The sequence below is a fragment of the Pithys albifrons genome, chromosome 16 (genome assembly GCF_047495875.1).
Source record: "Pithys albifrons albifrons isolate INPA30051 chromosome 16, PitAlb_v1, whole genome shotgun sequence".
NCBI lineage: Eukaryota > Metazoa > Chordata > Aves > Passeriformes > Thamnophilidae > Pithys > Pithys albifrons.
Window position 1 is genome coordinate 3,284,609 of NC_092473.1, and position 27,119 is coordinate 3,311,727.

Genomic DNA, 27,119 nt, shown 5'->3' on the forward strand with positions numbered 1-27,119 from the left:
ACACTTGGTACTGCCCCCCAGCTGTAAAATAAGGCAATTTCTCCCTCATTTAGGCACTGTGAGTGGGGGAGAAGTGGTGTTAGATTTTGACACTTTTGTGTGACATTGTCGTAGGCAAATGGAAGAAATAAGGTGTCAGTAAAAACATAAAGTGTCCGTGTGCTTTATTGTAAAGCTGTACTTAAAGAGTAGCTACCAGGGTAATTGTCTGGCTGGGTGATAAGGTGGTGATCTGCAGAGTTTTTGCATTAATTCTTTATATAAGAGAATAAAAAATACAGTTATTGCCCCTGCATCAGATCAGTTGGGAGGAGCTGCAGCACCTTGCCAGGCAGGCTTAGAAATAATTTTTTTTCATAGGGTAGAAGTGGTCTAAAAACAGGATTTTTTTTTCTGCTAGTCCAAGCCGAATTAATTATTCCTGTGTGGCAGCAGCTTTGGAGTGAAGTCTGTGTGGTCTTCTGAGAAACAAGGGTTAGTCATAAGTAACATGGGGTTACAAAAAAGACAGATAGACAAGAATGCATAAAATAAAAGTCTTGTCTGTAAGATGGGAGCCAAACCCACTCAGGGTTGTAAAGCCCCTGCTTAATGAGTATTGTATCCAGTTTTGGACAGCACATTTCAGGAGGGATTTGGGCCACCTAGAGAGTGTGGAGGAGTGAGGGTGACCTCAGAGGAAAGATGGAAAGATTTGGTGTGTTGCTGGGAAGGGTAAAGCTTCAAAAGCCTGCAGTGACAATGTGCTGGTTTGCATTGACAGAGATGCTGGCACAGCCTTTGGCTGTGGGAGAGCAGGGAGTGGAGGGGAGGGGAGTGGGCACTTTGAATTGCAGATGGAGCCCAGCTGCCCACCGAGGTGTGCTCAGAGCAGCAGCTCCTGTGCCTGCTGCTTTCTGCAGCTCCAGAGCTGCTGTCGAGCCCTTGGTCTCCTGTAGATGGTGCTGAGGGATTTCAGGCAAGACCCAACACATCCCTGAGCAACTTGGTTTGTGCAAAACCACAAGTGTGTGAAGCTTTTTATGGTTCAGGATGCTCGTTGTGTTTTGAATGAAGTGCCTGTGGTTTGCAAGGCAGGATCAGCAGGCAGGACATCCTGACTGTGACACTATTGCTGCTCTGGAAGTGGAGTGTTATTAAAGTGGCAGCTTAGGGGGAATCAACATCCAGTTCCTGGGACCTTTCTGGGCTTGAGTGAACTAGAAAGTTTCTTGTTGATTAGTTCAGAAAATTTGAGTCTTATCTTGTCCCCAGACTCCAGCATTGGTGTGGAACAAAAAGCAGTGGCTTTAGGCCCAAGAAACTCCAGCTGGCAGCACCTCCAGCACTGACCAATTTACCAGAGTTACAGTGTGTGTCTCTTTTAAGCCAGTGTTCAATTTAGGGAATTAAGACAGCTTTCACCAAGGTCTCTCTACAGCTTCAGGGGACTGCCTGTCTGGTTATAGCCAACTTCTCTTAGCTTTGTGTGGGAATAAAAGTGAAAGTTTGGAGAGTTTTTTTGGGAGGATTGGATTGTTTTCTTTTTCTTTTTAATACACAAAGAGCCTTGATACATTGTTAGCCTAGTGGGGTAAGAGCTAACTGGTAGATCTAGCCCACCTCAGCAGCTCAGGGAGAAGTAGAGTAATGATATGAGATTTACAGAATTATTAGATGTGATTTCTGTGGCTATAATGTAAAATATAATCCAATTACAGTTATTTCATCAAAGGATAGTCCACATGTCCCTTATAAAGAAATAGGAAATAATTTCAAAGCTCTGAGTAGTCACAACCTCTAGGAAAAACAAACTCCAAGGCTACAAACTCCACCAAACTAGAAAACATACTATTAATTTCTGGTGTAAATAGAATAGACACAAAATTAGGGATGTGTGTGTAAAAATTCATAACTCCTTTATAAATACAAAGTGGGATTGCTTTGTGTTGCCAATAGTTATGAACAAGGCTGCAATTCTCTGAAATAATGCTCAACTTTTGGCTTCCCACTTCAGGGCAGTGGCTCACAGTGGCTGCTCAGGGCACAGCAGAGCAAAAGAGCAGGGATATTCCCCAAAGTATTCCCCAGGATCCTGCAGCTCTGGAGGGGATTTCTGTCTGTTGAACAGCCTTCAGCTGCTCTCACTTCCCAGAATCAGTCCCCAGTCCTGTGAGCCAGAGCAAACACTGGACAACCACAGCATCCTCTGATAAGCAGGGCCATGGCTTAACTGCTTTCTGTGTTTCTTTCTGTTTCTTCTGAACTTTGCTCCTTGTGTATATCTGAGATGTCTCATGGGTCTTATGATGGAGAGACATTAAACAGCTTTTTCCCATTTGCTTCTCCCTTGTCTCAGCTTTGGACTGTGATATCCCCTCTCAGTATCCTAATCCATGTGTTGCTCATCAGGAGTTATCTAAGCAGATATTCAAAAAAAGTGTTGAAACTAAGTTTTCATGAAATAAAATGGAATGTCTTTGAGGGTTTAAGTTAGAGTTAGAGTATAGGGAATGAAGCTATTTTTGGCCAGATGCTTTTAAAGTCTGTGGGGAAAAAGGAGGAGTTGCAGCAGGGTCTCTGGATAGTGGTTAACTGGTAGAACAGCAGGGAAAAGTCAGTATAGGTGGGTGTAAAATAATGCATGTCAGGCCAAACATAATGCTCTGAAAAGAGCTTTTGGAATTACTGCAGATAGTTCAGTGAGCTGTCAGCCTAGAGGAACAGCTCAGCAAGGAACCCCCACAAAATGGGAAGAGTTGTTAGGAAAGGAGCAGGGAACAAATGAGAGCCCATCTATCAATTCCTGGTGTAATTCCTACTGCACTTTGGAATCTTGGTGGGATTCTGGGTCTTCTGTCAGGAGCTGCTTACACTGTGTCCCTGAGTTCATGGTGTGCAGTGTTCCCACGTCCCACTGTCCTGCATCACCCTGGACTCTGCTCCCCAGTTTGAGCTGGTTAAGGAGAATAATACTGGACTGGAGCCGGGTGACTCCTTGATGAGGTTCTGAAAACTTGTTTTCTGCCTCTGCCCCTAAAAGAAGGTGTAAAAGTGAAGGCAAATGTGGATCAGAACTTCCCTCTGCAGGACTTGACTGTGTGTCCTGTTGCACAAAGTTCTGTGTCTGTACTGGTGACATTATTGAACTGCTGTCTGGCCAAGGGCACTCACATGTGTTGCTGCTGGAGGGTGTAGCTTATTCCTGGTCAGATTATTAGACACTTAAATTATCTGCCATCCAGGGAGGGGCAGGTGAAGGAGAAACTGTGTACAGAAAGCCATAATGAAGGCTGGAAATTGTACAGTTGAATGCAAATGCAGAAGAATGAAATTAAGATCCAGATCAGAACTGAAAATCTGGTTTTCTTGTTTTTAATTCTAGACTCTTGTTGTATAGTGCACTGTAGGCAAAATTATGCTGTGGAGAGAGTAATTACATAATTAAAGCTTCTACCTTGGTGCACTTGGACTGAAGAATGAAAAGAACAACTGGTTTTTTTTTTCTGTTTCCTAAATGTTAAACTCTGCAGGGAAAATATTCCTGCAACTGTCTCATGTTTTCATGTATCTGCTGCTTTTGGATAACCTGATTAAACACCTCAATAACTTTCAGGCAGCCTCTTAAATAGCTTGTCCCAGTCCTTTATTGTCCTGTTTTCTCCTGTGGGGTTTTGGCCTGTGTGGATAACCACAGCTTCAGTGTGTCTTTTTCCTTTTTCCTTGATGCACTTTGAGGGAATGCAGCTTTTTCTGTCAGTGGGGCATGTCTGGAGGGGTAGGCAGAGTTACTGGAGTTATTTAATCAAATAAAACAGAGGTGCTTGTGCTTTGCATGTTCCTTCAGGGTCTGGAGCCTCTCAGCCCATGAGAGGTGGAGAGGCCAGAGAGACAGTGGGTTCATCCTTTCAGTTCCTTTTAAAAAGAGGAAAACACATACAGTGTCTGCTCAAAAAATCAGTATTTTTTGGAGTGCAGTGCAAGATTTTAGAACAAAACCATGGCCTCAGCTTTTCAAAAGCTTGTCTGCAGTGAGATTTTCCCCAATGAGTCTGATCATGCACGAGGCAGGAGGGGATGGTGTTTGTTCCCTCACCACTCTGTTGTGGTTTGGTGAGTAGTTGCACCAGCAGCCAAAGCTACTCAGTGTTTTTGTTTAAAGCTGAATTTTCAGGTCTTTCTAAACCCTCCATGCAGCCAGATGAACTTGGAAAAGAGCATGTTAGTTTGTGGCCTGCAATTGAATGTTAGTTATAAATGATTAAATCACCACATAAAGAGTTTCCAAGACATGTATTTGCTCCTGGCCTGTTCCTGGCATGTTTTTAAATCTGTTTTGTGCAGAGGGGAAATTCGTGTGAGTTACTGACACAAAAGTCATATTGCAAGTCTCAGCACACTTGGATTTAAAATTCAGTCTGGAATTTTCAGAGTGCAAACTTTGAAATTTGATTTTAGGCCAAAAATTGTTCTTTTGGAAGGAAAAAGAAGTAAAAGGACACCTTCAGAAATTCAATTCTGTGGTGTAGACAAGATGGGCTGTTGCTTAAGATTGATACGCAAGTGCATTTGTGTTCCAGACTGAATGTGGAAAGGTGTGGTGGGCATTGCTGCCCCACCCCTGCATTGTGAGCCTGGCAAGGTGGGACTGGCTCAGCTCCTCATGGTGCATAGAATCAATTGGGTTGGAAAATACCTCTGAGATCATCAATCCAACCCTTGATCCAACCCCACTGTGATCACCAGCCCAGGGCACTCTGTGCCCTGGGCTGGTGATCACAGTGGGGTTGGATCAAGATGTGGTGGATTCTCACTCAGTGCCACATCCAGTCTCACCTTAAACATCTCCAGGGATGGGGAATCCACCCCTTCTCTGGGCAGCCCATTCCAATGCCTGAGCACTCTCTCTGCAAAGAATTTCTTTCTGATCTCCAACTTCAATTTCCCCTGGCAGAGCTTGAGCCCATCGTGCCCCCTTGTCCTATTGCTGAGTGCCTGGGAGAAGAGACCAACCCCCACCTGGCCAGAACTTCCCTTCAGGTAGTTCCAGACAGTGCTGAGGTCACCTCTGAGCCTCCTCTTCTCCAGGCTAAACACCCCCAGCTCCCTCAGCCTCTCCCCACAGCACTTGTGCTCCAGTCCCTTCTCCAGCCTCGTTGCTCTTCTCTGGCCCCGCTCCAGCCCCTCAATCTCTTTCCTCAACTGAGGGGCCCAGAACTGAACACAACACTCAAATGTGTTGCCCATTTAAGCAAATGTAGTTCCCCACTGAGGTATTTTGCATCTCTTGCCCAGATTTCCAGACCTTGTAAAACCACCTGAGCGATGTTCATGGCTCTGAGCTGCAGCTTTGTGGGTTTGCAGGAAAAGAGGCTTATCAAAGCCTGAAAAAAAGAGGGTCAGACTTCACTGTCATTCCCATCATTTCCACTCCAGTCCTGTTGTCTGTGTTCAGCTTAAGGGCTTAGCTTAGTCCCTGTGGTTTCCTAGAGTGAAGAAACCATTTAGCAAGCATGTTTGTGATTTCATGTGACAAGCAGGAGCAGGTTAGAAGGGAGCAAACAGCCTGAGCAGAGCTTGAAGGAGGCTGTTGTTGTGGAAATGTGCTGCTTGCAACAGCCCCTGCCCGGTCCAAACATCTCCTTTTCCTTCCCCTTAGAGAGGAAGATGGAAATTGGAGGTGAAAACATTGTGCCCAATTCATCTTTGCCCTTTGCTGCTCTGGCCTAGGGAGTTTTCCTTTGCCTTGCAGGAAACTCTTTTAATTTGAGATACTGCTGAAGTGTTAAGAGCAGAGGGAGCAGAAGTTCAGTGCTGAAGTCTTTCAAATCTTCCCAAAAATGCCGTAGGGGATGATGCTCTGGAAGTACAAGTTAAGGAAGTCCTTGCAGTTGGGAATCAGCTGGTTCTCAGCCAGCCTGGGGAGAGACAGGGAGCATTCAGTCTGTTCCTGTCCCAGTCCAGTTCTTGTGCAGGGGTGAATCTGGACCAGTGTTTTCATTTGTGAGAGATGGTAAATGCTGTGTGCATTTCTTTTCTTGCTATTTCAGTCTCTGCACGACAGGGGTGGTTCGTTTACACATCAACAACTGGCTGGAAGTGAGTTTCTGCCTCCCTCACAAAATCCACTATGTTGCCACCAACTTCATCCCCCCAGAAGCCATTGAGAGAAGTCTGAAATCCATCAGGTGAGAGCAAGCTCTGTCCTTCAGGGTGTCCCAGTCCCTCCTCAGGTCTGAGGGTGCTGCTGCAAACACCTCTGCTGGCACAGCCGGGGGAATGGTGTGACTGGTCTGCACTGGTGGGGTCCCTGGGCTGACAGGACTCCCTGGAGGTGATGCCCTGGCATTGAGGTGCTGCTGGATACATGGTGTGGAGCCACAGCCTTTGTGTTGATATCAGAGGGTTGTACTGAGGTGATGCTGCAAGAGAGGCCTGCACTGTTTGCAGTCAGAGGATTTGTGTGTTCATTTTAGTCTTTGATCCAGCTTGTAGAAGAAAGAGAGCCCAGGTTCTGCAGTACCTTATTTCCTGCATTTCATATTTGCAGCTTTTTATCCCACAAGATGAACTAATCCTTATTTTCTTCCTTTCTTTTACTCCATTCTGTATTTCAGTAATGCAGATGAACAGTTTTCAGAGCAGTTCTTAATTGTCTGCCAGCACAGTGCAGTCTGTTTTAGCTCATCACTGGGGTCTCCAGTAATCATATAATCCTCTACCCCCTTTTTATAGGGAGCATCTTACCCTACAACATAAAAATGGGGTCATTTTGAACCCAGTTAGAGCAAAAGGATGATATTAGAAGTTCTTTTTCACCATTAGATTGACCCCAGGTATCATGGTATGGGAATAACCAAGCCTTCAGGAAAAGCTGCATTTTACTGTGCAAATGTATTCTATTTTTCTGCAGGCCTTACCATGCCTTATTACTTTTAAATGATGAGAAGTCATTGCTTAATGAGCTCCCGTTGGACTGCTCTCCTGCCCTGGTGAGAGTAATTAAAACTACCTCTGCTGTGAAGAATTTGCAGCAACTGGCTCAAGATGCTGACTTGGCATTGCTGCAGGTATGGGGAGCTGTCAGGGCTGCTGAAATCCTTTTAAATCACGAGGAGTTTTCTTCTGTGTGCCAGTGGGTTGGTGTGGTGCAGGAGCACGTCGGCTCCTCCACTGGGAGCAGTGCATGGGCAAAGCACCAGCCTGGGAGCTGGGGAAGGGCTGGAGGGACACGGGGCAGAGGGGCAGGGGCAGTGCTCACAGCCCTGCAGCCACAGCAAGGGGACAGCACTGCCTGGGGGTCTCTGGTCCCCACCACTGCTCAGAGCAAGTCCCTTAAAACAGACGGATCAGAAACGTGTCTGTTCAAGTAGTGACTACATCCAGGGCTACCTACCACAGCCTCTCTGGTCCAGTGTTTGACCAGCAGCTTCCCTCATGTCTGATGGGAATTTCCCATTGCCCACTTTGTGTGTGGTGCCTCCAGTCCCATCCCTGTGCCCCTCTAAGAAGACTTAGAGTCATAGAATGGATTGGGTTGGAAAAGACCTTCGAGATCATCAAGTCCAACCCTTGGTCCAACTCCAGTCCCTTTACCAGATCATGGCACTCAGTGCCACGGCCAATCTGAGTTTAAAAACCTCCAAGGATGGGGAATCCACCCCCTCTCTGGGCAGCCCATTCCAATGCCTGAGCACTCTCTCTGAAAAGAATTTTTTTCTGATCTCCAACTTAAATTTCCCCTGGCAGAGCTTGAGCCCATCGTGCCCCCTTGTCCTATTGCTGAGTGCCTGGGAGAAGAGACCAACCCCCACCTGGCCAGAACTTCCCTTCAGGTAGTTCCAGACAGTGCTGAGGTCACCTCTGAGCCTCCTCTTCTCCAGGCTAAACACCCCCAGCTCCCTCAGCCTCTCCCCACAGCACTTGTGCTCCAGTCCCTTCTCCAGCCTCGTTGCTCTTCTCTGGCCCCGATCCAGCCCCTCAATGTCCCTCCTGAACTGAGGGGCCCAGAACTGAACACAACCCTCAAGGTGTTGTGTCTTCTCTGTGCCTTCCCCTTTGGTGGTTAAAACCAGAACAAATAATACTCTTGGCTTACACCACAGTGGTCTGTCTTGGTTCTGCCACGTTGATGTTGACATGCAAATGGAGGCACCCAAAATGCAAGTGAAAATTTACATCTGCCATGGCCAAATATGTTGTTTCCCCAGGATTTGCCAAGATCTTTTCTACCAAACTTACATATCCACTTCCCTTAGTCCTTTAGTGCATGGACTTTGCAGAGTCCCAGGAAGAAGCTCTAGATTAGGCTTGGCCAAAAATTTTGAGTGAGTCTTTCCAAGCCAGCAGCTCTTTCCAAATGCCTTTCCAACAGTGACAACCAGATCTCAAATCTGCATTGCTGGAGGTGCTGTGGAGAGGGAGGTTTGGGCCAGCGGAAGGAATGAGACTCTGGCACTCTCACAAAACATGAGGCTGCTGAGAGACCCCTGTGGGTGACTGTGGTCTTTGGGAATGAGGTTGTACAGGAGAGGGAAGAGCCACTCCATGCTCTGAGTCAATCTGTGCTCGGTGACAGGGAGAACACAGCTCATCATCACACACGCTCCAGGGCACAGGTCTGCACCTTCTCTTATTCCAAGGGACAGGTCCTGCTTTGCAATTAAATTCCAGCTCTGCCTACAGTGGTCTGTGGTGTGAATGAACTCTGGAAATTCCCTTCTGTTTCTGGAGTTCTGTTCTCCACAAAAAAGCACAGTTAAATGCATCTAATGGCACAGGCTGGATTTTATGTCTCGTAGCCACTATTTATGTGGCTTTTCCAGAGCCATTAGCAACCACTGACTTGTTTAACACATTAAAATACTTTGTGTAGCTCATTACTGAGATACCTCAGTGCAGTGAAAAGGCAGCGTTGGTTTCCTTTGTGTTTGTGTCATCGTAGAGGCTGATTCTTTTGTTTCATTTTTCATGTATAACACTTAATGCATTTTGTGCATAAACAAAAATAGGTTTTTTGGGGCATGAAAAATAACTAAACTTCTGTTGATACAGTTTGAAGAAATTCATTTGAGGCAGGAAATACTAAGTTGCTTAGAAATGTGAAGTGAATATTTGGAAATTCATAACCTTGTCAAATGCTTTTTGATGTGCCACATGTTATATTAAACCATGAATTTATTCTGAAGGCAGGGTGAAAGGATGGAACATTTTTCTTTCATTTCAGCTCAAGCCAAGGTTTTTCTATCTTTGTATGGAACTCTTGCTAAGAGTCTGAATTTTGGGTTTGCTCCCCTAATTTTGCCCTGTTTTCTCAATGCAGGTTTTCCAGCTTGCTGCACATCTTGTTTACTGGGGAAAAGCAATTATTATTTATCCTCTTTGTGAGAACAATGTCTACATGCTGTCTCCAAATGCCAGTGTCTGTCTGTAAGTAGATGAGTGTCTGCAGTAGCAGAGTGAGTGGTGAGGAGTGCAGATGCTCTTTCCCTCCCTGACTGGATTCAGAGTGGGATCTTGCTTCATGTATGAATCTGTTGAGACTGCACAACACACAAACCATTCCCTGTGCCTGAACTTGCACAGCCAGTGTGGGCAGGCAGGAGCAGCAGGGCAGATCAGTGTGCCCCCGTGGGCTCTGCTAGCAGTACTTACCCTGTGAAGCTGCTGTGAGTATTTTTAGTACTCTTGCTCACTCAATGTCCATATCAGGAAGGTTGTGTGGACCTGAAGCAGTAGGGAAACATTTACAAAACAAAATGTTTCATGGTTAAGTGGGTGTTTTATAGGACTGCCTGTGTGTCTGGCACACACAGCATCACCTGAAATGAATCAAAAGGAGCAAATCTACTCAGTGTTGCCATCACTGTTGTATTGATTCGTGTGTTGGCATTTTATACATTGTGCCTTCTCACAGACAGGAGGCAACGTGGCCATTTGGAGAGCAGGCAGAGGCACTGCCAGGAAGATGTGCAGGCAGTGCTGGGTATTTTTGCTCTGCTGAAGGTTGGCAACCCTTCCTGTGCTGGATTTCGAGGCATTTTTAGACTCTGTGTTGGAACTCAGTTATAGGAAAATAGTTTTAAATCAAAACTTCTGTGATAGAAGGACCTTGAGGTCATTCAGGAACAACTGTGCCTGTGTCATATATGGCAGTGCTGTTCTTGAAGACCTTTGGAGAATCTTAAGACAGTTCTAATATTTAACTTGACTCTCCTCTACTTCTGATCAGTTTTATTGCTTGTCCTGTCAGCATAGGCAGGAAGAACAGCCACATCTGCAGCTGCAGTTTGCACATTCAGAGATTGTGGGTATATCCTGCCCATCCCTGTCCTCTCTGGAATGCCCAGGCCCTGTCCCTTTAGTCAGAGACTGCGCAGGTCTGGACTTTTTATCACCTTTATTTTCCTCCTCTGGGTTCCCTCCACACCTTGAATAATGTCCTGGAGCTGAACGTAAGGCTGAGGTGAAAGAGCATGAGCTTCTGGTCACTTCTGCAGGATGCAACATGCCATGAAGTGTCCTTAGGGTTTTTCTACATCTCAGAGGGTATTTCCTTTGGCAGCTGGCACTTCTGTAATACTGAAATGGATGAATGTTCCCCTGAGCAGCACTCGGGCCTCACTCACCTCTGGTCTCTCCTGCAGCTACTCCCCGCTGGCAGAGGCGTTTTCCTGCCAGTTCCGGGGCCACAACCTGCCCTCGATGCTCTCCAAGTTCTCCCTCCCCGTGTCCCTCTCCGAGTTCAAGAACCCGCTGGCCCCGCCCGTGCAGGAGGTGAGCTGGGCAGGGCACAAGAGCTCCTTGTTCTCCTGCTAATGAGAACCAGCAATGGGACTCTGTCAGGAACCTTCTGTTGCAGCTTTAGAAGTTTCCAGTTACTATGTTTCCAACCTTTGGATTTGTTATTTCATATCCACGTGCCAAAAGCTGTGGGGATGGTCAAGGCGAAAGGATACTCTGTGTCAGCACAGCACAGTCCTGAAAGTCTTTTCTTTGCTGGAGTGTTGTGGTAGGGAAAATTGGGAAAACTGAAACTCCATTAGGTCTGTTGCAAACTGTCATAAATTAGTAGGGCTGAGTGCAAGTGTGTGGATTCCTCACAATCACATTTAATTTTATTGTATTCCATCTGCTTCAAGTTCACAGTCTGGCTGTAAAAGCAAACTGCCTGTTCACTTAGTTTTGCTGTGAAACTGGAATTGCTTACAGGCTGCTGGAGGAAGTAGACTCAGCATGGAGTCAGCAGCAGTCCATGTGCTCCTGCATTAGCTTTTTAGTGCTCAGCTTTGGGTTAATAATGTATGGATTTGGGATTTGTGAGCTGTTTTGCTCATGCATTGATCGTGGCTTGTGGCATTTCTGGGAACTGGTGAAATGCAAGAAGGAGCTCAATAATGTGAGGTCTCCTGGCTGACGCTGTTCTGTTCCCAAAGGAAGGAGCTTGGACCTCTGAGCACAGCTCAGAGGAAGCACAGACAGAGTTCTTTGGCTGATTTCTTGTGGTGTTGCCTCTGGCCTTCAGGCTTGGATGAGTTGCTGCTGCCTGAACTCCCCCACTGCTCAGACATAGGACAGATTGACATCACTTGCACACTTGGAGAGAGGAATTTGTTGTAATTACAGGTTGGAAGAGATGATGATCAGAGATAATGATAAATAATAGTGTAGGTCTAATCCCAATAGTATGTACTGGTCAGCTGCCACCTTGGGAGGCAGGGGAAGAACAACAGTTCACTGCAGTGGCTTGAAACTGAAAATTGAAGCTGAAATCATGGCATTAATTTTATTTTAGCTGTAGTAGCTTCAGGAGATGTTCTCACTTCTCCTTTTAAAATTAATGACCTGCCTTAATACTTCTCCAATAGTTCTGGCTGTTTTCAGACATGCTACTTTTGTTTAAAATACACAAATTAAAGTCTGCCACTTCCTGCTGCAGTTCTGCCCTGAAACAACAGTACAGTAAGTGCTTGCTGGGGCTGATGGGAGTGCTCTTGTGGCTTTTTAGCCACTCACCTGTCCATGGTGGGGTCCCAAAGGGCAGCAGCAGGGCTTGCTTTCCTCAGCCATTCAGCCTGTGTGGAGGGATGAGGCTGTGAAAAGCTTTGGAAGTGCTTTCTACAGGCTGAAAAGGGGAGTTGAGAGCTGTGGTTGCAGGAGAGTCAGGGCCACACTGGGAAGATGTGTGTGTGAGGATGGAGCCCACCATGCCTGTTCAGAGCCATGATGAGCAGCTCTCTGATAGTGCAACATGTGACAGCTCTTGGAGTTTAGTGTGGAGGGAATTTTCAGATGTTTTCATATCAGTACATTTTCTTCTACTTTGATTTACTTATGTAGGACTCTCTGTATTATTTTTTTTTGTTACGAATTGGTCTTTTGAGAGAGATGACTCCAATCCCTGTCCTGAACTGGTCAGGCTCCAACTGTAATTAACAGAGATCCAGTCAATATAGCAATTAATCTAATGAGATATGGATGGGTTCTGTTCCACTGTGCAGTGATAAAGATGCTGTCCTCTGAGCTGCAAATATTGTCAGAATGTGTTCGCTTTGCCTTTGAAAGACATTGACAAATTGAGGAGCTTTCCCTGTAGTTTTGTTCTTTGTGTGCACAGGAGGGGATGTGAGGTTTTTTAACTTTGAAGATTTTCACAAGTTGTCTGTTATCTCCTGCTTTCCATCAGGCTGATGGCACTGTCTGTGTTTCTGAGTGCTGGAGGGTCACTGCTGTGGGAGAGGGTGTTGTCTTTGCAGAGACTGTTATGGTTTCATGGCATTCATCCCATTTGATTCTGGTCTGAAGCATGGCATTGGCTCCCTCCTTTTGGCATCTGCTTCTGGATGGGTAGAGAGTACAGAAGGCATTAATAAAGTCATGAGGGGCAAGAGGAGAGCTCTCAGAGACCTTCCTCCTCTCTTTATAAAAAGTATTTGAAAGGGGCAAAGTTATTTTTGTTTGATTACTGTTACATGGGTGGAATTCCTCCAGTGCTTTGGACAGATGAAAAGAAAATGACACTTGTTTTTGTACTTGGGGTGCTGTGGTATTTTTTGGCTGGTGGGAGGTATGAACAACCTGCAAGGACAGGACTGCCTTGAAAGATGGAGTGCATGCCTACAATCTGCTTTTGGTGTCAGGCAGGCAGGCAGGCAGGAGATGTGCAGTGAGTGGTGTGTGCCAGGCCTGCCAGTGCTCTCAGCTGTGCCCTGTGCCAGAGACAGCAACTCATGCTGGAGTGGGGCCAGAGAAGAGCAACGAGGCTGGAGAAGGGACTGGAGCACAAGTGCTGTGGGGAGAGGCTGAGGGAGCTGGGGGTGTTCAGCCTGGAGAAGAGGAGGCTCAGAGGTGACCTCAGCACTGTCTGGAACTGCCTGAAGGGAAGTTCTGGCCAGGTGGGGGTTGGTCTCTTCTCCCAGGCACTCAGCAATAGGACAAGGGGGCATGATGGGCTCAAGCTCTGCCAGGGGAAATTGAAGTTGGAGATCAGAAACAAATTCTTTACAGAGAGAGTAATCAGGCATTGGAATGGGCTGCCCAGAGAGGGGGTGGATTCACCATCCCTGGAGGTTTTTAAAGTGAGATTGGCCATAGCACTTGAGTGCCATGATCTGGTAAAGGGACTGGAGTTGGACCAAGGGTTGGACTTGATGATCCCAGAGGTCTTTTCCGACCCAGTTGATTCTATGATTCTGTAATTCTGTGATTATGGCCTCTTGGTCTCTTTTCTTCCCTGTGAGGACGAGCAGTGTGTTGCAGTTGAACTGTGGTCATTGTATGTCTGTCAGTAGAGAAGATTTTGGTATTCCTGCAGTGCTCTGTGCTGTGTTTCTGCCTTGCTGGGGCTGCAGTGCTGCAGCAGTGTGAGGATGAGCCCTGCTGATCTCACCATACCTGGGTGCTGCCAAGCCCAGGCCCTGCTTTTCCTTCCCACTCTCAGGTGTGTGTGCACACACCTTCCTTCCCTCTTCCCTTTGCTATAGCTCTGGCTCCTGTCCAGCTTCACTCCAGTCATTTACCTTGTTGCAGCTGCACTAGTTCAGTGCCAGGGTAGCAGGTGGAATTCTCTCAGGGGAGATCTATGAGCTCTAGGGCTGGCACAGAGTGAGGGAGGTGACTTCTGCACTGGGGGTGTGAGGGGAGCAGGAGCTGCTTTCCCCTGTTCACAGGGGGTTGTCTGTTGGCTCCAGCAGGCTGTGTGGTGTCCCCAGGACTGCAGCAATCCAGTGCAGTCTGGGACTGTCCTGGATCTCACCAGAGTGCAGCCATGGCGTGGGGGGATTCTGAGTTGATACAAAATGAAACTCATCTTCCCATTTAGTGTTTTTACTGGACAAGAAGCAGTTTGCATCTGCTCTCCCCAACCCCAACGAAACTGTCCCTGTTTTGCTGCCTGTGAACTGTTGGTTGGTGTCCCTGTGGCACAGCCTTGATGTGAGCACAGAGCACACCAGAGTGCAGCTCTGGGGGTGTTCAGTGGGGTGCACACACTTGAAAACCTCCTGGGAAAGCACAAGAGCTCATGGCAACCTAAATCCTTTAGGTCAGCCTGTGTTCATGGACAGGATCTGTACCAGGCAGTGCCACTGGTGCATGGGAAGGCCTCACTGAACCTGCTTTCCAGTGCAAGGCTTTCTTTGAACAGCATTTTACACCCAGCTGCTCTGCACTGAGTTTCTTTGCAAAGCACAAGCAGGGAATGGTGCTTGTGGCTTCTCCTCATCTGTGCTCTGTGACCTCAGCCAGTTCAGCTGCTTCAGAAGCAGCTACAGCATCTCCCTACCCTGCCTTGAACAAATGTGGAGGAGCAGGAGGGATCCTTCCACATAAGGCCAAAGGAGTGTTCCTGGGTGAACCAGACATCTCATTTCCTCCCTGCATCCACAATGCACGTTGTTATTATTGCTGTAGTTCTCCAGTTCTCCCTTGATGGGACACAGATAACTATAGAAAAAAACAGATGGGAAAGCACCCCAGCTGCTGCTGAACTAGATCTGTTTAGCTTCTCACTTTTGTTTTGGTAAGTGTGGCCATCCTTCCAGGAGTCAGGCACTGGGAGGTGAGACCTCTGCCTTCTGCATCCTAGAAATGTGCTGTGCTTTGTGCAGGGCTCTGTGTGTCAGGGGAGCTGCCTGCAGGCACTGAATGGGCAGCTGTGTCTGCACAGAGCCACACTGCACGTGGCATTGCTCTGCTGGGCATCTGGAAGGCATCAGGAGTCCTGGGAGCTTTGCTGGCACAGGTAGGGAAGTAGCATTAAGATGCATTTTTATTCAGTTGGACTAGGAATAAAGTCAGGGGGTTTAGCACAGTAAGTTAAAAAAATATGTTCTTGCTAGTCCTAAATGGAGGGAATGGTTAAGCTGAGAATTTAGAGCTGTTACCTGATGATTGAAATGGCAAAATTAGACAGTAAATGTTTCATACGACATTAGTAGGGGTTTTCAGAGTCTGTTTTCAGTAAAGGAGGGAGAAGCTTTAGTAGCTGATCTGTTTTCCATAATACAGCATGGTTTGAATGATGAAAAAAGGCAATATACTTGAGCAAACATCCCTACACCCTGTCGACTTTGAGGGTGCCATCCTACTGAGCTAAGGCAGCCCTTAGTTCTCAAGTTGGACCTTGAAGAGTGAAGGAGTGAAGTCAAGGAACTGGATAATCCAGGCTGGAGAAAGGGGCTTGTGTGCTCCAGCTGGCAAAGCAAGCTGTGTTTTAACTAAGAGTGGCTCCTCGTGTAGTCAGGAACAAACTAGGATTGAGTGCTTCTGGCTTGCTGTTTTCCCTTCCCTGAACCTGTTCGGGTCTATTATCCTCAGCGTTTTAGCCCTGGGAAAGAAAACAGCCTTAAAGAATCCTTGCAGGAAACGGACATTATTTAACACATTTCTCAAGAGTTTTACAAGTGTTTGGTTCCAGGGGGTAGAGAATAAGGAATGATGGATCTTGTCCCTCCACGGCTTGGGGCTGAGCTTTCCTGTGGCCATCCCAACGTGCCCAGCTGCACTGACATGCAGTGCCCATGTTTTTGGGAGCCAGTGCAACATCTCTGTCTGTGTCAGTCAGCACAAAGCAGGGCATTGTCCCAGTGCCCTCTGTGCTGCCTTGCACGGGCTCTCCCTGTGCCTGGCCCTGCTGTGCCACGGGAGGGAGGTGGAGGGGGTGGCCTGGGCTGGTCTGTGCCAGCAGGGACACAGCAGATGCTGTGGCAGACAGGACCCCTCAGAGCGGGCTGGGAAGAGGCAGCGTGGGCAGACGGGAAGGATGAAAGGAATATGGATGAAATTTGGAGTGGATTGGTAGTTAAATTCAGCAACAGAGAATGTTTTGCTTTATATTTCCATCACACCCCTAGTGTTTCAGCCAGAAAAGGCTGGCTGTGGATTCCTGCCGTGCCAGAGGATGGCTGAGGCAGCAGAGGCAGCCCTGGGACTGAGGGACACCCTCCCTGGGAAGCTGCTCCCAGCCCTTCTGGCTTCAGCAAGGAGCCCAGCTCCAACCAAGTAGGCTGAGACCAGACTCGAAGATAACCCTGTACTTCTGGGGGAGGAGGAGCATCTCCAACAGCCTGCACAGCACAGATGGTGCAGGGAGGCCTCTGCTCCTGCAGGCCTGAATGTAAACTCCATCTCTGGAGTGGCAGATGGAGATTGGATGGAAATTCAGTGTGTGTCCAGAAGGACATGCAGCAGAATGTGTTAGCGAAGCCTCTGCTAGACCAGACCTGTGGAAACACTTCTGCTCTTGGTAAGAAATGGGTTTAAACCCAGAAGAAGTGGGAACAGTGTGAGGAACATGGGCAGTGGTGACACAGAGCACGCCACTGGAGCAGGGCCCTGCAGCACTTGGGCTTTTTCTAGGACTGGATTTTAAGAGGTTCCAAATTCCTGCTGAAGTCTGTCCTAGCACAGATAACTATGAGGGATCATCAGTCTCTGTGCACTAGGGATGACTGTCCAGGCTCAGTTCAGTATGGAAGAAGAGTTTCCTCTAGTTCTCAGGTTGGTCATAGCTGGTCTCCAGCTCTCCCACCTTGAGAGGGCACAAAGGAGTTTGGCTGTGGTTGGTTGGACAATGCTGTGGTTGTAAAGCTGTGACACCACTTGTGCCTCTTCTTGTTCCACTGAGCTGTTGCTGCTGGCTTGGGGTGGCTTTCTAGGTATTTCCACAAGAGCATAGACATGAAGGTGCATATGCAGGATCAGAGAGTGTTGGGTAAGACTTTCCATGCATGTGGAGCTGTGACTAAAGCAACTGGCTGTGTCTGTAATTCATGAAACCACCAAAGTGACCAGTGGAGGTTGGTTTGGGTGAGGCCCTACCCACAGATTCTGCAGGTCTGGAAGAGCCTGTCTTACCATCTCCTTGAGTTGACTTGGATTTTTCCAGGGTTGTTTTGTGTTGTGAAATGTGCAGACCTCTTTCATTTGCTAATCAGACGTTGCTGCGTGCCAGCAGGTTGGAAATTTAAGTAAAATAAATGAGACATCTTTCCATCCAGGGCTGCATCTGGAAGGAAGGTTTTCAGCAACATAATCACTGGAGTAAACCTCCTCACTCTTCCAGGCTGACTTCAGATGTTAGCAAAGCCTTTGGTGTCTTTTGCCAGCCTTCCTCTTCTGTAGATTTTTCATTAAACATGTAAAATGAATTATGGCTTTTCCAAAATATGTATGTTTGAAGGTGATCCCAGATAATATGTTTTAAGATGAAAATCCACTGAGCCCCCCAAAGTGGTAATCCCTGAAAAGGGGTGGGTCTGTCTGCAAACAGAAGAGTCTTTTTTTGTGGTTTGATAGCAGAGAAAGAACTGAGAGTTATAAGATTTATGGAAAAATAAAAATTATGTGGGCTGACGAACTTGGGTTTGGGGCTTTTATTGAGATGTGGCCTGTTCCCCTGATGATTAATGCAGCAGAGAGAGCTTCCTTCTCAGAGTCTGAGCTCATGCTGCTCGTGTTTCTCTCCCCAAAACAGTGTTGGTTGCTATGAAATCCCCAAACAGCCTTGTCAGTGAATCAGTGTTCTCAGAGCCATCAGCCATGGGCAGGGTTGCCTGCAGTGATATGAAAAGGCTTTTTATGCAGAAATCAGACACAATGATGCATTTTCAATGCTCCTCCCAAGCTGCTGAAAACTGGCCATGCCCAGACCCAGCAGACACTTGCCCCTCGCTCTGCCCACTGCAGGGGATGTGCTGCAGGTCTGCAGCTGCTCCAGCGCAGGTGGTGTGCGTGTGTAATACAAGAGACATCTCAGTGCTTTGGACACTCTTGCCTGCCTGCACCCTGAAACCCCAGGTGTCTTTATAAGCTTGCCCTGTGTTATTATAGCAGCAAATGAGGGGTACTGACCCTCTGCATTGAGAGGGGACCCCCTGGCAGCACAGGCTGCTGTCCCTTGCCAAGGCTTCTGCTGCTGGTGCTGCTGTTTCTGTGCCCCCAGCCCTGCCAGGCTCTGACCTCCAGAGCCTCTCCCTTGGCTACTCAGCAGGTTCCCATCTGACAGCAAATGGCTCCTGTTCCTGGGCACCTCCCCTGGGTGCTTCAGCTCTGCCCCAGCACCCTGCCCTCTCCCTGGCTCTCCAGGAGACCTTGCACTTCAGTCTGACCATCTGGGATTAACCCTTTGGTGATTTATTTGAGTGGCCCTTGTGTAGGAACCAGCAGACTGGGGCAGAGCTGGTTCCTTCAGGGTCACTGGCTGTGCTGGTCAGTGTTGCACAGAGACATGCTGACCATTAAAGGCTCCCTTACAGGCTGAGCACCCACAGAGGCTCTGGGTGTGAGGAGTGTTTGTGTCTGGCTGCCTTTCCGTGATTGGAAAAGAGATAAACTCTTGTGTGGGGTGAAAAGCATTTCTCATTGACTCGTTAGTCACAAAGTCTGACCTTTGTGCATTGTTTTCGCCCTGTATTTCATTTCCTGGGTGTTTCATCCCTCCTTTCTCCCTCTGCAGACCCAGCTCATCCAGATGGTGATATGGATGCTCCAGCACAGGCTCCTTATCCAGCTCCACACCTACGTGTGCCTGATGGTGCCCCCCAACGAGGAGGATGTCCGAGCCCAGGACGAGGACATGCCCTTCACTGCCAGGGTTGGAGGCCGAAGTTTAAGCACCCCCAACGCTCTCAGCTTTGGTTCTCCAAGTATGAGCACACTTGTCTCTGCTGTTCAGGCTCCAGCTCACTCCTAGAGCTTCCCTTGCTGCTGCCAAGACAACTGCTCTTGCTGGAGTGCTTGCTAATTAGGTCCAGCCTTTCTTAAATTCACAGCTGGGCACTGGTGAAAGCCTTAAGGACTATTAGACCTTGAATTCTTTTTTAGAAAGAAGTAACGCTTTGCAATTTGCCAAGTTCCCATTTGGTCATGTAAAAGATTTTTATGAGAGGTACTTCTATTTTTTTCCAAAGCAACTTTCTCCTCCCTTGCTGCTCTCAGCAGTAACCCCTGTGTCCCTCTGGCTGCATCTCTGTCACTGCCCAAACTTTGGTTTTCAGGAGAGGAGGAAAACTGTGAGAATTAGGTTCAGGCAGCACTGCTTTCTGTGGGCTGTAGAGCCACCTGAGGAGACACAGAGCAGCCTCTTGTTCTCACAAGTGATTGATTTCTGTCTCCTGATTTCTTTAATCTCAGTGCCATTCTTTGGGGTGATTCCAGGAAAACATGTTTTCAAGAGCATGAGTCAGATGCAATGCTGAAATCCCCAAACTTTCCTGCCTGTGCTGTTCTGAGCAGTGTTCTCAGAATACCACTGAGGTGGAATATGGGGAGAGATCCTCTGTGGAACTCTGAGCTTTGCAGAACTCATGAATTAGGGCAGAAATCTTGGAATGTGAGTCAGATAAGTCTGTGATCTGCTTATTCTGGCTCACTCACAAGAGGATATTGCTTCCTGGCCTTTCTGCCTGCTCCCACCTTCTGTGCTTATTAGGCTTTTCATGTTACCACTTCACGGTATTCCAGCAGGGCTGGCTGGGAATTTTCTTGTCAGATGTTTTTTATGGACTGTTTATGGTCTCCAGAAGTGCAGTTTTCCACAGAAATTGATGACTTCGTTGAAACATTTGAATTTCCCATTGAGAACATCGCTGTGTTGTCATATGACTAATTGCAGATTCATGGAGCATTTCGAGAGCCACTCTCTCTGCTCCCCAAATCTGCAGGGATTTGTTGGAAAGGCTGCACAGGAACAGCCTGAGTTGGTAATCTTTGCATCATTGTGCTGAGGAATTTAAATCTGCTGTGTCTCTCTCTTCCCCTGATAGCCAGTAGTGATGACATGACTCTGACAAGCCCTAGCATGGATAATTCCAGTGCTGAGTTGATACCTGGTGGGGACTCACCCCTAAATAAAAGGATGACAGAGAATCTCCTGGCCAGCTTGTTGGAACATGAGCGGGAAGCGATCCTGAATGTCCCTGCTGCCCAAAATCCCGAGGATCTTCGCATGTTTGCAAGGTGAGGAGTGCAAGATGCAATCTTGAGTGGTGTGGACTGAGCAAATCCTGTTAGCCTGGGGATTGGAGGAGAAATTCTTTTGGGTTTGTTCCCCTTATAGCTGTTTCATCTGTGCACAGCAGTTGTTGACAAAACTAATACATGTGGCATGAGAACACTTGTTAACAGGTCCTGGATGTGTGAAGGAGCAGCAGGGATGAGGTTGGACTTCACTGTTTGCCTGCCAGTTTTCCTGTGTCCACACGTGGCAGACACAAAACTGCACAGCCTGAAAAGCCCTTCTGGGCAGGCACAGTGAAAACCCAGTGATGCTGGTGCTGCCCTTTTGTGTCTGTTGATTTTAAGGTTTGTGAACTCCATGCAAATGTGAGACAAAGAGCCTGAATCCTTTTGCAGAGCAGTCTGTGAACGTTTCAAGGTGTGTTTTGCAGTGATGAGAGCTCATTAAGTGAGGTTAATTAGGTTAAAGGCATCAGGGTGTGTGATTAGCAGCACACAGTTTGTTGTTACAAATTTCCACACAACAAAAACAGGCACGATGTGGTTCTGCACGTGGGAAAAGCAGAATGACTTCCTAAGCAGCCATCTGGGAAGGAGGGAAGGGGGGAAATGCTTTTTGTCTCCAAGGATTGCAAAACACAGTGGCATCACTGGAATGCAACTTTCACTGGTTTTCATACTTGGGGAGCAGAAAACCACCCGAGGCAAGTGCTGCAGCTCTTCAGTACTCACGATTCAGTTGGTAATCCCCTGAAAACCTGGTTCTCACCCCAGGCTGGATAGTCAGGCAGCCCAAGGAAACTGCAGTAGGAGGGAAGCACTTCCCTTGTCTGCAGCAGAGTGCAGCTCAGGGACTTGGACAGAGCTCTCAAAGCTTGTGGGTAGTTACTGCTCTCTGAATTACTTGTCTCCTTCATCTTCTGCAACTGTTCAGAGGATATTCTCTGATTGAGAGGCAACACTTTGGCCATTTGAGAAATCTGAAGTGTTTTTTTCCTTATTACCAGCCAAGTCATTACAAAACCAGTGAGAAAAGCAAGTAAAACCAAAGTTATATTTAATGATATCTAAAGACAGAATTTGTGGGGGACTCTTTGGACCAGTTCAGTGCCAGTGCAGATTCTTGTTTATCCTAGGGAGAGGAAAGGATGTCATGATTGCTCCCCTCTCACTTCCCTCATCTGGGTAGAACAGCCATTTGAAAAAGCTTTGGAATTGCAGATGCAAAAAATGACTCTGATTCCTTTGTGAAAGCAGCTGCTGTAACCAGGCAGCTGAGTGATGTTAATTTTGCAGTTTGCTCCTGCTCCAGGTTCTTTTGCAGATCCCCAGGATGGCCCTGCTGGGTCTGAATTTCCAGTGTACAGTGAATTGCCACATGCTCAGGGTGCTCTTAGGAACAGTGAGGAAGGGAGGAGATTCAATAAACAGATGGGTCCTGTGGGCACACAGAGAAATGTTCATGCAAGACCTTCTTAGTTACCAGTGGCTTTATGAGACACCATAACTTGGAGGTTGTGGGTGTGTTTTCTCTCTTTTTGTGCCATAATCATGAAAAATGAGTGTCTGGGTAAATGTCTTGCTCTCAGTCAAAGGGTGAGAAGCAGCAGTGAAGGACCCTATGGAGGTGCTGCACCAGCCCTTCCTTTCCTCCCCTCTGAGGACCAGCAGCCCAGTGGGTTCTGTGCCCTGGCAAACAGCTCTGCTGTCTCAGCTGCCTCCCAGAGCAAAGCGCTACAAATGCACAACTAGTGCCCCAAATACCCTGGGGCTGCCCTTCCACGGGGCTGTGTGTGCACATAAAGGGATGGGCTGTTTGCAGCACAGCAGGGAAGTTCAGCCCAGTGCATTTTCCTGTGCTGATGCCTCTGAGCCTGTTCCTCGTTACACAGACAGCACAAAGTGCTGGTACCTGTCCAGGGCTGTGCAAGGCACAGACCTTAAGGGGAAATAAGGAATACTGAACTTGGCTCCAGCATTGTAACACTGAATGGGACTTGAAATCTGAGTTCTTTCCTGAGGTGCAGCTGGAGGAGGGTTGGCATGTCCTTCCAGAACAGGCTTAAGAAGGAGACAAGTTCTTTTTGAGCTGGATCTGCAGTAATGTACACAAAGCATTCCTCACTGCACATTAAGCAGTGCTTTTGAAGACTGAAGAAGTTTGAGGCTTCACTCATGGCTTCTCTCCCAAGCCATGGGTGTGGACTTGCTTTCAGGATTTATTTTTCTTGCTCTTAGATGGGGAGGTGAGATCCTTTACTCAGGAATGCTCATTGGCAGCACCAAGCTGTGGACATTTCTGCTCCATTTTCAAGCACTGCTGTGGAAGGGGCATCTCCTTGACCAGGAATAAGCTAATTCTGTTTGAATGATTAGTCTGAGATAATTGCGAGGTTTTTTAGTGCTGTTAGAGGGGCAGCTCTTACAACTTGAAGAGGGGAGAACAGTGATGAGCAATGGAAAGCAATAACCTTCTGTCACTGCATGTGGATCTGCACATCTGTCAGCACATACATCTGTGCAGCTTCAGAGGGACTCGACTGCAGTGCCACTGCCCTAAGAAGTGCCATCTTGTGTTGTTTGTGTCTCATAAATGTCTATTGTTCAAGAAGGTGAAGGTAGTGCCCATCTTCACTGGAGCTGTGGGCCCCAAGTAGAGCTGTGTGGATTCTAGTTGGACTTTTGTGAAAACCTGTCCCCTGGGAGGGTGGTGCAGCCCAGGATAGACTGCCCAAGCATGTGGGGGGATCTCTATCTCTGAAGGGTTTGAGCTTGGCTAGAAAAATCCACAGCACTGGCAATAGTCCTGCTGGAGCAGGATGCTGGACTAGACTTGGGAGGTGTCTTCCAGCTGGCATTTTTGTGATACTCTTTAATATCCTCCCAAGCTTTTATTGGAGTGGAAAGTATTTCATTTTGACCCATGACAAATTCAAAGTTTTTCAATATAGGATGGATTTATTTATTTATTGGAAAACTGCTCAGTCTGTGTTGCTGTTGCAAACCAGGTGGCACCATTTGCACAGAACTGAAGTGTGGCAGGAGGTGAGCACATGGGCTGGGAGGGAACACAGAAATCCCTTTGGGAACAGTGATACAAGTTAGAAGATAAAAATAATATCTGTTGATACCTCAGGGAATAGTCTGGTTTTGACACAAACACACAAGAACTGACACTGTCCCTGGGAATGGCCACTTCTCAGTGCACAGGGTTGCCATGGTCCCAGGGGAGGAGGTACATAAGAGCAGAGCTTGTCAGTCTGTGTTTGTGCTGCAGGTACAGAGAGGCAGCAGTTGTGTTCTCCAGCCTGGGGAGCTGGCAGAGGAGCAGAAGTGAACTGGCAGCATGCTGGGACTGCCAGCAGGGATGAGGCAGTGAGGATCCTGCTCTGAGCTCACAAGCAGCTCTGTGGGGAACAGGAGCGGGTGAGAGGAGCGACATGGCACACTGGGGAGCAGAGAAATGCAGGTGGCAGTGGCCCAGAGGTGAAACCTCCTGTGCAGTGTAGAGGGAGGGTGTGATGGAGGGAGACTTGTTGCACAGTGACTCCTCTCCAGTCACCTGTGAAGGTTGGTTGGTGACAAGAGTGCCCAGCCTGAGCAGCAGAAGGCAGCCAGGGAAGGCACGAGAGGCCCCATCCTGCTGCCATGTGAGAACAGGCAGGAATGCTCCAGTGGCTCCTTGGTGTGTTTTAGGGCTGATCCTGCATTAGGGCTGTATGAATGGATTGGAAAACAGATCAGGTCATCCCCACTCAGTTTTACTGTCAGTTGGCATGAGGCTGCAGATGGGTAATGGAACACGAGCTCGAGTGCAGAGTGTGATGTGTAACACATGTGGATGCACATATGTCTGTGGAGCTGGAAGGGGATTCTGGCATTTGGGCCTTGATGGGTGGGAGTATTTGAGTGACACGTGCAGGATGGCTGTGACATTTGGGAGGGTGAGACAAAGGACTGAGCAGCAAATTGGAGCCGTGATTGCCTATGCAGGGCTGAGGTTGTCTGATGGCTGTAGCATATGGATGGCCAGCAAATCTGTGCTGTCTGTATTTAAGGAGAACTGGGAATTCAAGAAACAAGGATAGTTTGAGCTTAGGCTTCAGGGTCTGGGGGCTTAAGACTACCAGAGCTTCTCTGTGGTGCTTGTCCTCAAAATTTCCACCTCCCTGTTGTGACTGTTCCACCTAACCCAAGCTGCCCAAACCCCAAACCTGTACTTATTAAGCCCCCTGGGCTGTTTTGAGGGAAAATTTGCTCTTAATTCCAAAAGCCAGTGTAGGTACCCAGGCCTTTGATGCAGAGCTGTGACGAAGGGCATTGTAGGACCAGCTAGGAGAGTGCAGAAGTAAATCTGCTGCATCCTGACTTCTCAAGGCTTGTTGGCACTTGTGCTTCTTCACTTTCTGAAGTTATAACTACATTGAAAACTGACAATCTTGGGAAATGCCACAGGCTAGGAAACCCCTTGATCTAAGGAGGACCTTGGCAAAGCCCCCACTTTTCCAGGAGGTTTCTGTGCTAGGCATGATTTAATTCACTCTTCATGTAAATGAGGGACACAACCCAAACACCTCCTGATTTGCATCCCATGAGAGGAAGCCTGGGGGTGGCAGTCTGGGCTCCAGCTGTGTGCAGGTGCTTGTGGCCCACGTGCCTCCCTGGCTCTCCTTCCCCAGGCTCCTGCACTACTTCCGCGGCCGGCACCACCTGGAGGAGATCATGTACAACGAGAACATGCGGCGCTCGCAGCTGCTGATGCTGTTCGACAAGTTCCGCAGTGTGCTGGTGGTCACCAGCCATGAGGACCCCGTCATCTCCGTCTTCCAGTCCCTCCTGAAGTGACTCTGCTGGCACGGGAAGGGAACCTGCCAAGCTCTCCATGCTGAAGACTGGAAGATGCCTAACAGCTGAAGGAGGTGATTTTGGTTTCTGCTCGCACGTGACAGAGCAGGTTCTCCCCGTGTGCCTCCATGTCCCACCTGCTCCCTGTGGTGACAGAGGAGGCCACTGTGGGCCAGGCTCTGGGCCTGCTGCAGGACACCATGTGCTTGCTCAGCCTGCATTCCTGCCATGCCATGTTCACAGTCCTTCCCTGGCCCTGCTGCCCCAGGGACTGGGAGAGCAGGACAGGAAGAGTTCTGCTGTGGCACTGCCGACAGAATGTCACCTTCGGGGGGACCCTGGTGCATCAGAGGTGCTTCCTGTGCTCTCCAACATGACTCCTGGGGCACTCAGCCCTGAGCAGCCTGTCCCCACAGCACAGCATGCATGGCCTCTGCTCCAGGGCACAGTGGAGCTGGCCTGGGTTATGGGGAGATGACCCTGGGCACTGAGGAATTGTTTGATCATTGTTACCTGGCAGCAGTGAGGACATGGACAGGAAGGTAAAGTATCACAAGTAAACTGTTTCATGAATGACTCACTTACTGTGTCACAGCTTGTTCTTTCCTCACCCCAGTGTTCTGTTCCCAAGTGTCATCTTGGAGCTGGGCTGTCACTGGGCAGCCTCTGTGCTCCGGGGTTTTCAGGGTTTCGTTTCTGCCTGGGGGTGGGAGCTTGGTTGCTGAGCAGGACTGGAATGAGTGCCCAAGCTGCTGGTGCATGGATCTGTTCCACCTGACCAGAGGCTGGTGCTCAGGGCACTTGGGATTGTCCCCTAGTGCTTGTTTGGTCCTTCCATTCCCCTCACCCAAGCATGGCTGTGGATGCAGGAAACCAAACTGGGATCCTGGCCTGGGTTAGAGCTATCCCAAGAAAAACGAGATGGGGGTCTGTACAGGGCTGTGTTTCCTGGTGTGGTTTGGGACTGCTCCTCCAGCCATGCCAGAGCCTGAACAAGAGGTGACAGTCTTGGTCCTGAGGGTGGCAGGAGCTGTTGTCACCTCACCCTGGCCACTGTTCCCTGCTCTCTGCTGCGTGCCCAGGGAAAGGGGTGGGACAGCTTTACCTCCACGGTGGCAGCTTGCAGAGGTCTGCTGTTAAAAGATTGTCAGGCTCCTCCTTAAGTCCTTCCCTTACATCACACACAGCAGCTGGAGTTTTTCCCAGAGTTGCAGGCTCTTGGGAGCAGCTTCCCTTGCCCACACAAACTGGGTGGAACTGGGAGCTTTATCTAACTTACCTACCAGCAGCAAGGCACTGGGGGAGGTACAGCTGCTCTCTCACAGTCCTTTCAGTGAATCTGCAGCTGGAAGCAAGGATGGTAGAGAGGCGGAAAAGCCATATTTACCTAAAAATTGGATTGACAACGCTGTAGAGCCCCAGTCCCAACCAGCCCCAGCACCTCGAGGTGAGCCACTGAGCTCAGCAGAACAAGGGCTGCTCAGAAGGGGCCAAACAGGGTTTTCATGGGATGGGGACATCAAGTTTTTAAAAATGGAGCTTTTCTTATTGCATGTGATGAACCTTAAGGTAAGTGAGGGGTGTGTCCTTACCCCCCACCCAGTGTGGCTGCAGGTCCTGCCCTGAATCCTAGAGGGTTTGCCCTCAGTACCTCAGGGCAGGCTCCAGCACTGGTGCCTTCTGTGTGTCAGGGTTCACACACTGGTAAGTTCTGAACTGGCTTCAAAAGCAGCTGGGAAAACAAACAGAACCCTTTCTGGTCTCCAAGCTGAACATTATAGATGGTATAGGTTGCAAGGAGTCCCAGGAAGTGTTTTGCCCAAACCTGTGCTCAAAGA

General features: G+C 48.3%; 1 protein-coding gene across 2 annotated transcripts in view; it reads left to right on the plus strand.

The window, feature by feature from the left end:
* NPRL3 (NPR3 like, GATOR1 complex subunit) overlaps nt 1–25,855 on the plus strand; it is a 44,311-nt gene extending 18,456 nt beyond the window's left edge. For both annotated transcript variants that reach the window (XM_071571107.1, XM_071571108.1), the window contains 7 exons: nt 6,030–6,167; nt 6,893–7,049; nt 9,302–9,408; nt 10,626–10,755; nt 18,935–19,124; nt 20,244–20,436; nt 25,116–25,855. In XM_071571107.1, coding sequence (XP_071427208.1) covers nt 6,030–6,167; nt 6,893–7,049; nt 9,302–9,408; nt 10,626–10,755; nt 18,935–19,124; nt 20,244–20,436; nt 25,116–25,281 — 1,081 coding nt within the window. In that variant the 3' untranslated portion in view covers nt 25,282–25,855. The remainder of the gene's footprint in view (nt 1–6,029; nt 6,168–6,892; nt 7,050–9,301; nt 9,409–10,625; nt 10,756–18,934; nt 19,125–20,243; nt 20,437–25,115) is intronic.
* Nucleotides 25,856–27,119: the final 1,264 nt, after the last annotated feature.